Source organism: Hemisphaericaspora subhashii, assembly GCF_019202705.1.
Source record: "Hemisphaericaspora subhashii strain CBS 10753 chromosome Unknown scaffold157, whole genome shotgun sequence".
In the NCBI taxonomy this organism is placed as follows: Eukaryota; Fungi; Ascomycota; class Pichiomycetes; order Serinales; family Debaryomycetaceae; genus Hemisphaericaspora; species Hemisphaericaspora subhashii.
The window spans coordinates 1-15,298 of NW_026057172.1; the positions used below are offsets into that span (position 1 = coordinate 1).

General features: G+C 36.0%; 8 protein-coding genes across 8 annotated transcripts; 3 read left to right on the plus strand and 5 right to left on the minus strand. All coding sequences in view use genetic code 12, as the record gives it.

Annotated features, from left to right (window-relative positions):
* Positions 1-40: 40 nt before the first annotated feature.
* Positions 41-907, minus strand: J8A68_000087 (uncharacterized protein; the record flags this gene model as incomplete). The annotated part of the gene is made up of 1 exon (XM_049410532.1): positions 41-907. The coding sequence occupies one exon, from the start codon at positions 905-907 to the stop codon at positions 41-43; it is 867 nt and encodes a 288-aa protein (XP_049266594.1).
* A 264-nt stretch (positions 908-1,171) lies between these two features.
* Positions 1,172-2,152, minus strand: URE2 (Ure2p; the record flags this gene model as incomplete). The annotated part of the gene is made up of 1 exon (XM_049410543.1): positions 1,172-2,152. The coding sequence occupies one exon, from the start codon at positions 2,150-2,152 to the stop codon at positions 1,172-1,174; it is 981 nt and encodes a 326-aa protein (XP_049266595.1).
* A 1,107-nt stretch (positions 2,153-3,259) lies between these two features.
* Positions 3,260-7,681, minus strand: J8A68_000089 (uncharacterized protein; the record flags this gene model as incomplete). Its single annotated transcript, XM_049410554.1, has 1 exon — positions 3,260-7,681. The coding sequence occupies one exon, from the start codon at positions 7,679-7,681 to the stop codon at positions 3,260-3,262; it is 4,422 nt and encodes a 1,473-aa protein (XP_049266596.1).
* Positions 7,682-10,010: 2,329 nt separating this feature from the next.
* Positions 10,011-10,376, minus strand: J8A68_000090 (uncharacterized protein; the record flags this gene model as incomplete). Its single annotated transcript, XM_049410565.1, has 1 exon — positions 10,011-10,376. One exon carries the CDS (start codon positions 10,374-10,376, stop codon positions 10,011-10,013), a length of 366 nt encoding a protein of 121 aa, XP_049266597.1.
* Positions 10,377-10,621: 245 nt separating this feature from the next.
* J8A68_000091 (U1 snRNP complex subunit) lies at positions 10,622-11,590 on the plus strand (the record flags this gene model as incomplete). Its single annotated transcript, XM_049410576.1, has 1 exon — positions 10,622-11,590. One exon carries the CDS (start codon positions 10,622-10,624, stop codon positions 11,588-11,590), a length of 969 nt encoding a protein of 322 aa, XP_049266598.1.
* Positions 11,591-11,874: 284 nt separating this feature from the next.
* J8A68_000092 (uncharacterized protein) lies at positions 11,875-13,134 on the plus strand (the record flags this gene model as incomplete). Its single annotated transcript, XM_049410587.1, has 1 exon — positions 11,875-13,134. One exon carries the CDS (start codon positions 11,875-11,877, stop codon positions 13,132-13,134), a length of 1,260 nt encoding a protein of 419 aa, XP_049266599.1.
* Positions 13,135-13,207: 73 nt separating this feature from the next.
* On the minus strand, positions 13,208-14,020 carry J8A68_000093 (uncharacterized protein; the record flags this gene model as incomplete). The annotated part of the gene is made up of 2 exons (XM_049410598.1): positions 13,208-13,907; positions 13,971-14,020. 2 exons carry the CDS (start codon positions 14,018-14,020, stop codon positions 13,208-13,210), a joined length of 750 nt encoding a protein of 249 aa, XP_049266600.1.
* Positions 14,021-14,207: 187 nt separating this feature from the next.
* J8A68_000094 (uncharacterized protein) lies at positions 14,208-15,271 on the plus strand (the record flags this gene model as incomplete). Its single annotated transcript, XM_049410609.1, has 2 exons — positions 14,208-15,185; positions 15,257-15,271. 2 exons carry the CDS (start codon positions 14,208-14,210, stop codon positions 15,269-15,271), a joined length of 993 nt encoding a protein of 330 aa, XP_049266601.1.
* Positions 15,272-15,298: the final 27 nt, after the last annotated feature.

Genomic DNA, 15,298 nt, shown 5'->3' on the forward strand with positions numbered 1-15,298 from the left:
CTAATATACACCCAGCTACTATACACATTTTCTTCATACTCTAAAAGTCAAAATCACTATCATTTTCATCTACTTCCTCCTTCTCTTCCTTACTCCTAATAAAAACCGGCAAACTGATCGAATCACTAGTCTTCACAAACACATTCCCCAAATTCTCCACCCCTCTCAACACCCCACCACCAATAGGACCAAACTTATCCTCATCCACAAAATAATCAATCACACAATTCAAATTCTCCATCAATTCCAGAACTTCCATCTGATTATATCCAATTTTGACACACACACAATCTCCATTATCAGTAGGTATGTAGCTCGTATTCCCAATTATACTCTTTAATTGAGCATACACATATTTCTCATCACATCTTACATCTTTACTTCTTTCCTTCTTGGGGATGGTTGGGTCCTGAGGGGCGAATTGGATCTTGTATGGGACTTTTTTGTTTTTGATATAGAATTTATTCCCAAGTACTTGGGGCATGAATTTGTAGACACGCCAATCACAGACTATTATATCGTTTTCTTTGAATAATTTAGTGCTGTTTTTCGGATTTTTCATGAGTGATTTGAGTTTGGTGAATGAAAGGATGTTGGTGAAGATTCCTTCTGTTAGTTTTGATTCTGTGAGGGTTTTACGATATGGAGTGGAAGGGTCTTTGGTGATGAGGAGGATTGATTTGGAGGTGATTTTGTCGAGTTTGTGTGTAAGTGGGATGATTCTCGGTGTGTAGTCTTTTTGTCTAAGGATGGGGATTTTGATGTTTATGATGACATAGATTGATTGCTTGTCCTGGGTGCTGGTGGTGTGCTTGAGCAATGATTTTAGTGACTTGGTTGCATCCTTGCGAGAGTCTTCGCCTAATACAAACTCGGTCATCTTTAGGGTGGTTACTTGGTTGATCATTTAGAGAAGAGGTGAAGTTGTTGCAACTGAAAAAAAAAATTGTGCGATGATCTTCGGTTTGGTGGTTTGAATGAAAATGGTGATAACAGTACCCTTGATAAGGTTGGGAGTACCAGAACTACAACAAGTATCAATTATGTGGTCTAGGTTAAATCTCTACAAATACATCATCATTCTTTAAGAAGAATACCTATAATAAGCTACAGAATATAGATACATAACATACATAGAAGTATATATAATATTAATCGGGCCCGTCAGGGATTAATCCCCACGCAAAGCTCTAATCACGGCTGGTCTTCGCATCATATGTTTAGTCCATTTATAAACTTCAGGAAATTCGACTTTCAAATTAATTCCAATTCTATCCACAACATTATTCCAAGGTACAAATGATAAATCAGCCACAGTTGCCCTATCACCAACTAACCAAACAGGATAATCAAAAAATCTTGATTGTGATATAGGTGTTGTACCAGCACTATAAGCGGCTGCATTCTCAACATCTAATTCCATAATTAATGCTTCTCTTCTTTCGGCCAATGCCATTTCAACTACTCCATAGACTCGTCTTACTTCGTCAGTATATCTTTCTACTGCACTTGGGACAGGACAAGAATGGAAATATCTGAAATGCAAAGCTTGACCAATCATAGGTGCATGGCCTGAAGTTTGGAAGAATAACCATGAATTAATTGAACTTTGTTCCATTAAATTATTTGAATATAATGGACAATCACCATTTTCTTTTGAATATTTAGTTACTAGATATAATATGATAGCACCTGATTCCCAAATAGAAGTATTTTCATTAAAATGATCAATTAATGCTGGAACTCTTGCATTTGGATTTATGGTTACGAATTCAGGTGCTCTTTGTTCTCCATGATTAAAATCTAAAAAGATTGTATTAAAAGGTAAATTCAATTCTGATAATATTATAGCAACTTTGAATCCATTTGGTGCTGATCTATGTGAGAAAAGGGTATAACCTTCAGTTGGTTGATTTTGGAAAAATTGTGTGATTCTTGATTGTTGTTGAAGATTTGAATCATTTTGTAATTGTTGTTGTAATAATGTTAAATTTACTTGATTCTGTTGTGGATGCTGTTGTTGCTGTTGTCCTTGCTGTGATTGTTGTTGATCATTCAATGATACTGATTTCAATCCTGCTGATAAGTTGGAGATTGTATGAGTTGTTTGCGTATTGCCGTTGGTATTTCCATCTAAATGTTGGTCAGACATGGGTGCACTTTTATTCTCTTTTTGTTAAATAATTGTGATTTATGTGAATGTGAAATATAAAGGGTCTACTGGTAATCTTAGTGTATTATCCCGAGATGGTTACTGCAGTAGAAATAGTAATAAGCTGTTGCTTTGTTAAATCGATTATAACAAAGGATGTGGGGCGTTGGTAATTGGCTAAAATTCTTTGTCGATAAAAAATAAACTATTGGATATTCTCCACAAATACAAAACTGCTAATATAAAATATTAAGATCAATGGAATGGAAATTAGTACTAGTACTATTGGTAATGACAAGGTGTATGTATAAATTATATGAAATGTATAAGCCCAGGGCTTTAGTATAAATATTAGTTTAAGTTTTAACTAGCAAATGGAGGTTTACAATTTATTGAGAGAGAGCGAGAGCGAGAGAGAAAAAATTGTCAGTTAAATTTTTTAAAGATTTTTTTTATTTTGACAAACAAACAAAAAACACCACCTAGCCAATATTTTGCATTAATGTGCTAATGGATTTGAATACGCGATTGACTATGAAAAGAATCGATACCCTACCACAGTAGGATTGATAAGAAGTTCATATTGCCAAGATTCAGTACATGCTTCACGATAACAAGACCCCATGTTTTCTCTTCAATTAAAATTAAATACCCTCTTGGATACCTTCCTGCCATATAAAACAAATGCCAAATTCATTTCGTATTCACCCCTCTAGCACGTTCCTATTTCAGTGGTGAGATGCTCTCCAGCGGAAAGCGAATAGGAGATCAAATATGTCGGAGAATTAGACGACTTTACCGAGGGTGTAAATATAGCTTTGATTCAATTGTTCTAGCCGCTATTATTTCTTGTTTAGTCTCAAATTGTTTCGGGAAACTTACTTCTTTCGGAGATCCATGTCCGAGCTTTCTTTTCAATAAGACTTTGGATCACAAACACAGTACATGTTAAATGCCGTTGGTTTACTTCACTACAAGAGAGAGGATATGTTTGTAAATCACGATTAAATATATATATTAACTTTTTACCTATATGTATAAACTGTCACATTTCCTTATCTTTATAAATTATAAATCTCCCATTAATTAATAACACAACCACAAAGTTTAATCAAATAATCGATTACTTGAGCTTATAACTGCAAGACCTTGTAATTTACCTCCATTCTTTCTATTTCCATAATATTGACCATTACCACCTCCAGAACCATCTCCACCGATATATCCATTGATATAATCATTTTCATCATCTCCTCGTCCTCCTCTAGTAGTCAATTTCTGATTAATCAATTTCATATCATTTAATTTCCCTTGTAAATTCTCAATTTTATCTTGTGCAGATTTCATCTCAATCAGATTATTCTTTATCAAATTCTCAATAACATCACGTAATTCATCACGTTGTTCTCTCAAATTATTCACTTCCATCCTCAAATCTTCATTATTGTCCCTACAAGAATCTCTTCCTCTTCTTGGACTATTTTCATTCACCTTCAATTCCATATTTTCCTTCAATAGCTCATTATACTTCTCCACCATCCCAGAATCTAATCGTTTTGCATTATCAATCTCGCCAATGCGTTCATTCAATTGATTAATCTCTTCATTCTTGATTAATAATTGTCGATACAATTCCACATTTTCATAATTCAATTTCAACGCACTTGGAGTTTGACCATGCTCACTCAATAATGCATGTTCTTCAGATATGAACCGTAATCGACGTTCTTTATTTAATTTATCTTGTAATTCCACCACTAGTTTCCGTTTCTCGATTAATTCTTGACGTAAGTCTTGAATATCTTTCGGCATTTGATTCTTGGATCTTATATTGTTTTCAAGAGCGACTTCTCGTTTAATGGCAGATGCTAGTTCAGTAGTCACAAATTCTAATTCATTCAATAAGTCGGAATTACAGGTCATAATACTCATTTCTTGTTTTGTGAATGTGAGTGGTGCTTTGATGGTACTGGTTATGGAATCATTGGTGCGAGTTCTGGTTAATGGAGAATCATCTTTCTTGTTTGATTTCGATAATCTTTTGAAAATATTAAATGATTTGGAGTGACGAGAAGTCGAAGCATTTGAGACTGTAGATTCACGTCTACTGGAACTTCCACTATTCATAACTCTTGGTGATTCAGGGGGGACAAATGAACCATTGCTATTCTCATTATTTCCACCGTTAGCACTAAAACTTCCCATTAAGACTCTTGGTGAAGGTGGTAATGACGGAGTAGCATTGAAATGAGAAGGAACCATACTTGTATTAACATATGACCCTGATCTTGAAATTACATTCCCTCCATTAGCTCCAATTGACGACCTACTTGATCTTTTCAAATTCCCAAATGATCCACTTGCAGTTCCCGACTTCGAAATCGACGCACTCGAAACCTTGGATTTAAGCCCACTACCAAACTCGAAAGTTGACTGTTTATCATCATAATTCTCCAGATCTTGTTCTTCTTCAACTTCTTCCATCAATATATCTCGTTTAGTCATGATATCTTTTTCAACATCTGGCAGAAGTGACTCTTTGAAATATGAATAAGCACTATTTCTTCCACTATATCTACTCGAAACCTGTCTGATGATTTCATCTGTTTCATTTTCCTCAGTTGGAGCAGAAATCTTTTGAAAACTAGTATCTACTCCATCATCTTCTGAAGAAAAACTGGCGTCGTTGTTATATAATGATCCCGACATATTATCATTCAATGATTTGGATGAAACGGAATCTGGTTCTGGTTTGGGTTGTTGCTCTTCTTCCTCGGCTGGGTCGGGTTGGGTTGTTGTTTGGGTTATTGGCGTGAATGATGGGGTTTGGGACATTGAAGGACTTGCAAATCGAGGAATTGAATCAGAAGCGGGAGATTTGAAATTGCTAAATACGGTATTTGCGACAATTTTATTAAATGATCCATTTGAGATTTGTCTATCCATTGGCTTTTTGATATATCTTGGTGGAGATAATGTTTTCGTCACTTGTGGTGGCAGTTGTTTAGTCAGATCGTTCTCATCATTTTCATTGTTTCCAAATCGACTCTTGACTCTAAAAACAGGAGTTGACATTGCTGAACTTGGTCCATTATTATTACTAGTGAAAGTGGTCGAACTTTCATTGTATTCCAGACTTTCATATTCACTAGACGCATCATCAGTATCATACCTTCCATTCGATCTATCTCTACTCACTTTATGTTCCAATTCATCATCATCTTCTTCTTGTGTCCTTGTCCCTTGTTGACGAGGCAGAGGTTTGGTAATCACCGGTATCTCAATTTCTTCATTCAAATCCACATCACTGCGATCTTTACTGCCAGCTCTATACACAATATCCCTCTCCTCCTGCTCGTCATCATTTTGTTCTTCTTCTTCATGACTAGGCAATTCCGGCAACGCCTTCACCAGCTCAGCAAAACTCTCAACCAACGGACTTGGACTAGGTGGTTTTCGTCTCGGCATACTACCACCACTTTTCTTCTTCGTATTCCAAATTCCAACCATTGATTCTTTTTGTTTTTCCTTCTCAATCAATTCAACCGCTTCCAATTTCGCCAATTCGGATTCCTGTTTCTTGTCTTCAAGATATCTTTGATTAGATTCTGGTTCTTTTGGAGCTGATTCTTCTTCTACATCGTTGAATAAATTCAATTTCCGGACCCGGAGAGTACTCTTCCTCGATATCCTATCATGATGTTCTTCCCCTTCTTCTTCCTCCTCTTCTTCTTCAACTACATTCATTAATGAATCCGACGAATTGTAATAATTCATCAGATATGGATTTGATGGGGGTGGAGGGAGGGGTGTGAATGTATTCCCTGCTGTTGTTGATCTTTGTGGGTTTCGTTGAGGTGGTGGCAGTTGGACTCGATTATCTTCTTCATATTCATCTGGTTGACGTTCTGGAGACTGTTGTTCATAAGCAAAAGATGACTGAGATTGTTGTTGATATGAGTCATTTTCTTGATCATAGCTTCGTGATTGAGATGATTGTTGTGATTGGGGCTGTTGGTCTATGTATCCTGGTTGTTGTTCTTCCCTATATCCCTGTTGTTGATCACTGTGACTTTGTTGAGGTGGTGGGAGTTCACTAACATATCCTTGTTGATCACCATATGCTTGCCGTTGTTGAGGTGGCACTGCTTCATCATTATATCCTTGTTGAGGCACTTGCTGTCCATTACTATATTGATCAGATGTATATCCTTGTTGCTGCAGTTGTGGAGGAGCAATTCTCGGCTGATTCTGTTGTTGCGGAGGAGACTGTCCATACATTTGTCCACCACCTTGTCTTTGAAATTGTGGCGGATTTCCAGTCACCAAATTCTGAGGTCTGAATTGCGGTTGTGCTCCAGGGGGATACATCGGTCCAGGTCCAGGTCCAGCACCCAAAGATTTCGTTCTGGCATATTGCTGAGGTGGAGGCATGTTGTTGTTGTTGTTATTGAAGGCTGGATTGTTATTATATCTCGTATTCAGTAATGACATAGTTCTTGGTCCATTTGAAGGAGGTTGTTGCATTTGCTGTTGTTGAGGTTGTTGTCCATATCCATATGGTCTTGGCTGAGGTTGTGGAAATGGGCCAGGTTGAGATCCACTTTGTAATGACATAGCACGAGGTCCTCCAACAGGTGGGTATTGCTGATATTGTTGTGGTCTTTGTTGTTGGGGAGGGAATGGTTGTTGTTGTTGTTGACCTGGAGGAGGGGGATAGGCACCACTCCTCATTGACATAGCTCTTGGTCCGCCTTGTTGTTGTTGCATCATGCCTGCATTACTGGATAGTGACATTGCTCTTGGGTTATATCCTGGATTACTTGTCATCGACATTGCTCGTGGATCGCCCGGTGGATACCGTTGTTGTTGCTGTTGTGGTTGTTGTTGAAGCATTGGATTTTCTCCCATTGCTAATGAATTTGCTCTAGCTCCATTCAATAATGCCATTTTCTTTTGATAATTCATTTGCTTTCTATATTGGATATTATTCATTTTTGGTCCGCCAGTTCCTACAACACCTGGAATTGCACCACCACCACCAGCTCCTGCAGCTAAAGTAGGTATAATAGGAGCAGTAGTATCACCCATGCCTCTTATATGAGTAATATCAGAAAAGGACATTTGATTTCCGGTTGTTAAATCACCAATATCGGCACCAGCATCTTCATTAAAGTTATCAACTTTGTTTCTTCTAAAGAATCTATTTACACCTGATTGAGAAGTTAATGAAGATTTTCTTGATCCCTGAGTAGGAGGACCAGGTGGTATACCATTATTAGAAGGGTTATAATTATAGACAGGAGTTCCTTCAGTAAACAGCATTGAATGGTTATTTGAATATGGTTGTTGTTGAGTATAAGCTGGTTGATAGCGTCGTTGTTGTTGCTGTTGTTGTTGCATAGCTTGTTCTTGATTAAGAGTATTACTTAGTGCTTCTATGTCTTGTTCACCATTTAGTATTTGCTGTCTTAGACGTGCTTTGTTAGAACGCCCACCTCCCATAAGGGCTGATGTTCCTGCATCCATAGTAATGAGTGTGAGTTATTTATAAAGTGTCTATTGTTGACAATGTGTGTGTGTGTGTTAGTGTCTGTTGTTACAGTTTATGTATGTATACCTGGTATGTGTGACTGTCTGTTGCTACAGTGGTCTATTGTCTCGGGTGAGTAGTAGTACACAACACTTGGCTATGGTAAATAAAGAAAATGGTAACTTGATAATTAATTTAATAAAAATAATTAATTTTAAAGAGAGAAGGAGAGAGAGAAAGAGTGAGAAATAAAATGTAAACTGTAAAAATATTTTTAATTTAATTTTTTTTTTTTTTTCATTTGATTAATTAAATTTAATTTACAAATCTCTTCTGAAACAAAAATTAAATTTTTATTGATTTTTGAATTTGAAGCCCATGGCCATTTACACAGTATAGAAGCACTGTACACTTTGTAACTACAACAACTGCAAACAACTACAATAATTTGCAAGTAAATTTACCACCACAAGTTGAAATGCAGTCAATCACCCACCTTATCCAATAATTAATAATAACTATCTCTACTTGTAAGACAATCATATCTCATACTTTACTATATTTAGAATATTTTTGTATTCCTTAAGATTTCCTTATTAAAGGCATAGCGTGCCTGTTATACTGTAGTTCTAGAAAAGTGAACTTTTATTCTCTTATTAGCAAATAAATAATATGCATGATGGATTATACGCGTCGGGTTTAAACGAACTTACTTGAACTATAAATTGATTGTTCATTGTCGGGGTTACATTCTGTGTCTTTTTACGTGTCTCATCCTCGGTAGCGGAAGTTTCATTTTATATTGTTTGTTCACTTGTAACAATAGCAAGATATCTTTTTTCATCGTCAAAATTAAACTGAAATTTTATTATTAGGCTTGGTACACGCAATAACACAATTTTAGTTTAACAAAATCGGTTGTAAATATATTTTGTTCAAGTTTACACGACTTTTAAGCTTTTTTACTACCCGAATTTACCCTGCAGCACAGTCACTACTTTAAATGGCTCAGCCTATTGACCCAGCCCACCATTTACCCCCCAGCCACTCCAAACTCAATAATTCAAACTCAACTTATGCTACTTGATAAGGAACATGAAATCTATGTTCCAATGGTAAATTCATAGCCAGCCAACTAAGAATGAATGACACTTGTTGAATGGACGATTCTAGAGTACATACTTGCATTCCTCGTACTTCTTTTATCCTTTCCTGTATGTCTGCTTATCTAAGCTTTAATCATTCATCCAAGAGGGGGTGGGGATTAGTTAGTAAATTTTGCAGTTGCTTACTTATTCATGTTTTACTATTTGGTTGAAAAATTTGATTCCCCATTCTTTCTTTTTTTGGTTGCAAAAATTTCAACCACATTTCTTTCTTCTAACAATTCTAGATTCATAATGGACCATTTATTGTTTTTAAAAACTTATGATGTTTAACTAGAAAATGTGAATTAACAAAATCGTATCTGCCAAGTAACCAAACACATAAAAGTATGTATATATTGGTTTGTTGGAGCTTACTAAATAACAACTTCTATCAAATAAAACAACGACAATAAGGGCCTACCAATAATTCAATCACTGCCACTCAAGCCAGAAGTAGGTTATTGGTCGAACGCATCTAGATTTGTACCTGAGCATATAATAAAACGTAAAATAAACAGGAAAAGGATTATTCTTTGTTAGTGTAATCTATTGATTTTGTGGATTCGAAGCCCCAAGCCTCTACCGATTCTGATTTGTTTGAACTTACAACTGAATTGTACCTGTTCTTTTACAAAGCACCATTGTTTGAAAAATTTTGACACTTTTAATTGTGCAAGAATCTCCCATTATCAAGTTTCTATAAAAGACAATGAATATGACACTAATTCTTAGACTATCCCACTTTTGTATGCTAATAATACATTTCAGTATCTTCATCAATCGTTGACACTTAATTTTCACTGGAATTTTCACTGTGCTCCGTCAAGATTTTGTGAGTTAGTGCAGTGAAAGTTCCGTGCGAGATTTTGGTGAAGATATAGAGATGTGTATACTAGGAGAATTAGATTTGCTAAATTGAGTAGCGCACTGCTGAAATGATCTCAATCCTGGAAAATTGAGTTGATCACTCTTAGAAAATATTAACCTTTAGTTGCTTCATGCTTCCTCTTTACTAATGACCAAATCTTCTAATTAACTTCTACTCTACAGACGGTACCTTACAGAAACATAGATCAATAGATGTATTGTGGGTACCACGTTCATACGGTACCCATCTATATTTACTCTACATATAATTTATACTTAATACGGATTGAGTCGTTAGACTTCACCCAATTTAACCAACAGTACCAATGACATGATATCTCTTGTCAAAGAATATAACCCATTTATCAATAATTGCATTCTGGCTATCATCCAAATCTTCAGTATACCAATCTTCTTTATCATCGCTTACCAATTTATTCATTCCTAATAATCTACTCCCGTCTATACCAGCTAATCTATTATATGCCTTTCCTGGACCATAACTATTGAGATTCTGACTTACATCATATACTCTTCCTCTTATGGCAACATAGATCTTTGGATTGGTGGTTCCGTTATATTGACGTAATTCTTCATGAGTGAAATGAGGAAGGGTTGAAAGATCGAGATTGCTGTTATAGATTTCTGCTTCTGTTTGATCTGTAGTGGAGCTCATTTTAAGTGTTGTGTGGAACCAATTGAACTTGCAATTACTCAGCATAAAGATAAAGATTAACATTTGACGGAGTGGTCGATTTTTGACCCCCCGAACCCGAGGACGAAACCACAAAATATTCCAGCACGTGACTAGATTTTTTTTTCCCACATTAAAAAATTTTTTGGTGCATTTCGGATTGAAGAGAGTTCGATGAGGTAGTTTGAATAGAATAGACACATCAAATATACTCCATTACATAAAACATGAAGATTGATAATACCGAAAAATATCCAATAAATATCCAGAAATTATTCTCACCCAAACCTCCATTTCGATACCTTCCACCAACAGATATTCCACCCGAGAAACGAAAAACCAATTCCATAACTCCAATATCCAACCTCAAACAACAGATAAACCAATACATAGCCACCGATCTCCCACAAATAGAACAACAACAATCCGCCAATTCCCAACCCCAAACCTCCAACCATCAACGTCTCCAACAAGCAGCGGAATTAAAACGAAAACAAAACCAAGAATCATATAAACGACAACTCGCCCAATGGAATGATGCTGAATTGTTTGCCAAAAATGAGAAAGAATTCATGAAGGATCCATATCGTACAGTATTCATCTCTAGATTGGATTACCAACTTACTGAACTTGATATATCGTCAGCATTTCTGAAATATGGCGTTATTGAATCCATTCGAATCATTCGAGATCACCAAGGGAAATCAAGAGGATATGGATTTATCGTATATGAACGAGACGTGGATGCCAAGAACGTGATTAGTGAATTGAGTCGTAGTGGGTTACAATTGAATGGCAGGAATGTGTTGGTGGATATGGAAAGAGGAAGAATAATTAGAAATTGGAGACCGAGAAGATTGGGTGGAGGAGAAGGTGGGAGAGGATATTTAAAGAGTGGAAGAGTGAGTTCGGCAGCTGCGACGGCGAGAAGAGTGCATATTGCTAATAACCCGAATTATCTGTTTCAACTGCAACATCATCATCAACAGCAAGCACCTACAATTCCTCAATATGCTAGTCAACATCAACCAGGATATCAAAGTCATCTGAATGGTATAAAGAAACCAGATACAAAGGTTTCTATTAGAGATAAATATGCAAAGTATTCAAGTAGTAGTTCTCCGCCGACTTCCACCAGTACTTCTTATACTGGAACTAATACTGATCGTTCAATACGAAGTATTAGACAGTCATAGATCTTTAGAATAGGTAAGTATATATGCTTTACAGTTTATGTCAATCTAATCTGCAAAATCTGTGATGTCATTATTTTTAATTTTTCTAGTCTCTCCCCTGTTTACATGTTAATCCTCTTTTTGTACCAGCTGGATTTTACAGTTTTCTCTTGAGATTCGAGAAAAGGAACAGGAGAAATCTTTTTGAGACTCACCCGACTCTTCTCAAAAGACAACAGCCCTTTCTTATTGTTAGATATAGATATTAGATAGATTGCAAAGGAGGATTAATTGGAAACCTCACAATGGCTGAAGAATCAGGAAAGAGAAAGATTGAATCTAGTGAAATATCCAATGAAGTGAAAAGAACCAAATCGACCAATAATGATGAAATGAAACTATCAATTATCAATGAAATTACAAGAAGTTTTGATAGTAGATTACAGAAGCTTGAAAATCGAATTGAGAAATTGGAAGAGCAATTACTGTCAGATGGAAAGAAAGACAACATAGAAAGGTCCAAACAAAGTGAGGATGACGAAGAGGAGGATAACAATGATGAAGATGAGGAGGAAGATGTAGATGAAGATGAAGATGACAACGACATCGATGAGAGCGAGGACATAGATCAAGATAATATCAATCAAGTTGGGTCACCAACTGAACCACCCAGCATATCCAAGGAAACTTCAGTTCCACCAGCACTTCCACCTAGAGCTACATTTGGTGCCAGCTCTTTTGTTCCAAAAAAGTCAAATGACAACGTTACATCCAAGCCAGTATTTGGTGCAACTACTGCATTTGGGGGTGCAAGTGCATCATTTGGGAAATCAGTTATGGATAATATGAAGTATGGACAGCATGTATTTGATTCTTTGCCTTCGAAATTAGAAGCTTCAAAGTTAGATGAAGTAGAAAAGAAGGCTGAAATCAAGCCAGAAACCAAGACCGAAACTTCTACCACTACTTCTACTTTTGGATCTGGGTTTGGGAGTAAATCTCGTTTTGGCAATGCATTTCAAGAATCATTAAAGAAGAAATCATTTCTAGATAGTTCCTCAGAAAAGAAATCATCGCCATCCACCGCTATGGATATCACAACCTCAGACACAACCTCGGCCGGTGGTAATAACAACAAAATAACATCCCCCAAAATACAGCACGTAGAATTAACTCCAGTAGCACTGTCCACTGGTGAAGAAGACGAGATTTCACATTTCAATTCCACCGCCAAGATCTTCGAACTTGATTTAACTAATATAATGGAAGGATGGAAAGAAAGAGGAGTTGGACCATTGCATTTGAACCAATCCCGTTCGGATCAGACAAAAGCTAGATTAGTCATGAGATCTCAGGGACTATTGAGGGTGGTGTTGAATTATAAAATAAATAAGAATACTGAATTGCTAAAAGGTTTAGAAGCAAGCATGGCACCTGGGAAATACTTAAGATTGAATTCATTAAATGCCGATGGCAAACCTATACAATATTTGATCAAGTTTTCTAATGAGAGTTTGAGAGATGATTTGATTGAAAAAGTTGAATCCTTGAAGCTGCAGATGTAAGTAGCTGTATGGTTTGTTCTTCCGCTGGTTTGTGTATTAGTTTTCTATTGAATAGTTGTGTATATTATTAATTTCAATCCTTGATAAATGCAATACTACATACTGTAGATCCTTTAACACCTCCAAATTGGAAACTTGGATAATTTATCTTATCCCAGACTGATAATTTTGTATTTGAAGTTATGATTTTGGTTAATTCCACTTCCGTAAAATTACATGAGGTTATTAATAAGATCGATCCTTGGTGCATTAGCTGTTCGACTTGTCTTGCGTATATATCCATTCCAATTAATCCGTCAAACTCTTCTATTGGATCTTGGTTTAATGCTATGGCATCTAAAGTACCCTTGTCCAACAATACATCGAACTTCCCATGATTCTCTTTCAAAAATGGAGATTCTTTAGACAATAAATCAACTTGAGAGAACTTGAATTCAACTTCATTATATTTCTTTGCTGCAATAGCCTGAGCGAATTGGACTGAATCTGGAGAATAATCAATTCCAATATATTCAAATGCCTTATCTCCATCATATTCGTCTTGTATTTCATTCAGGAGTTCAAATAATAAATGACCATTCCCAGTACCTAAATCCAAAAAGGAAATCTTTTCTAAGGAAGTGATTTCAGTAGGAAATTCTTCATCTGTGAGTTTTTCAAGTATGAATTGAATCATTTTAGCTTCAGCATCTGAATCATCAAACCAACATTCTCCTGTATCTTCATCATTCTCATTGAAATTTGATTGTTCTTTCTTGTAAAAGTTGTTCCAACTGACAAACAGCAGTTAGTAAAAATACACTTTTTAAACTATTGGTGTATAGATCGATACTTACTATTCTTGTGTTCCTAGTTTGGAAGCATTTAATCGTATTTCTTCTGTCATTATTTATTTGGTATTGAGTTGTCACACTAGAGATGAGATGATTGAAAAATTCCAATACCATTCAAGAGAGCCGGAAAAATTTTGTGGGTTTGCCTCGGATGCTGACGCGTTTATTTTTCAAATTACACGTTTGGAATCAACAACACCAAACACCAACTCTTTTTTGCAACAAGTGAAGCAATACGAAATGGAGCAGGAGATAATCAACGTCGGATCAGATAGTATAGCACCATCATCACCCTATCAAGAAGTTGAAGACATAGAAGTAGAAACACCAGAAGAATCAACCAGCACGATTGATGAACAAACTCAACGTGAGTATCGAATATGGAAAAAGAATGCACCATTTTTATATGATTATCTTTCAACAAATTCATTACTCTGGCCCTCGTTGAATGTCCAATTCTTCCCTGATGTAACTGATTTATCCCAATCAGCTTCTGCTGTTTTATTAGAAGAAGAGAAGGCGACCAATCAAGATGAAATCGTTGCTCAAAGATTGTTGCATGGAACATTTACAATTGGACAAGCAGTTGACAGTATTTCAATATTACAAATTCCTACCTACAAGAACCTTAATGCTAATATCAAGATCAATAAATTGGATTATAATCCAGACAAAGAAGAATTAGAACTTTCTCCAACAGCATCAACAAAAGTTAAAGTATTACAGAAGATAAATCATTTAGGTGATGTTAATAAAGTGAAATATATGCCTCAGAATCCAAATATTATTGCAAGTGCTAATAATTTAGGCGATTTGGTCATATATGAAAGAACTAGGCATAAAAGTTTCAAGAACACCTTGATTGATGATACTGATATAAACAAGGTCCAAATCCGTCTTGTTAACGAAAAGATACCTACGAATCAATTAACTGATATTTTTGCCATTGATTGGAATAAGAATCAAGAAGGAGAAATATTGAGCGGTGATATGAATGGCTGGATAAATTTACATGATTTAGCCAAATATCAATCAGAGACTTTGAATGAATCTGCATGTTTCAAACGTGATAACAAATCTCCGGGTATTAATGATATAGAATGGTTCCCAACTCATGATGCCTTATTCGCAGCTGCTTTCGAAGATGGCAGTGTTGAAATATATGATAAGAGACAACAGAATTCCACTATGTCTAATCACAACATTTCTGAAAATGGAGTGAATAGCATATCTATCAATCCGGGTTTCGCAACTGGGTTTGCAACCGGGGATAGTAAAGGTATAATAAGAACCTGGGATCTTAGATCGTTGGAAGTACCCATTCATGAGAT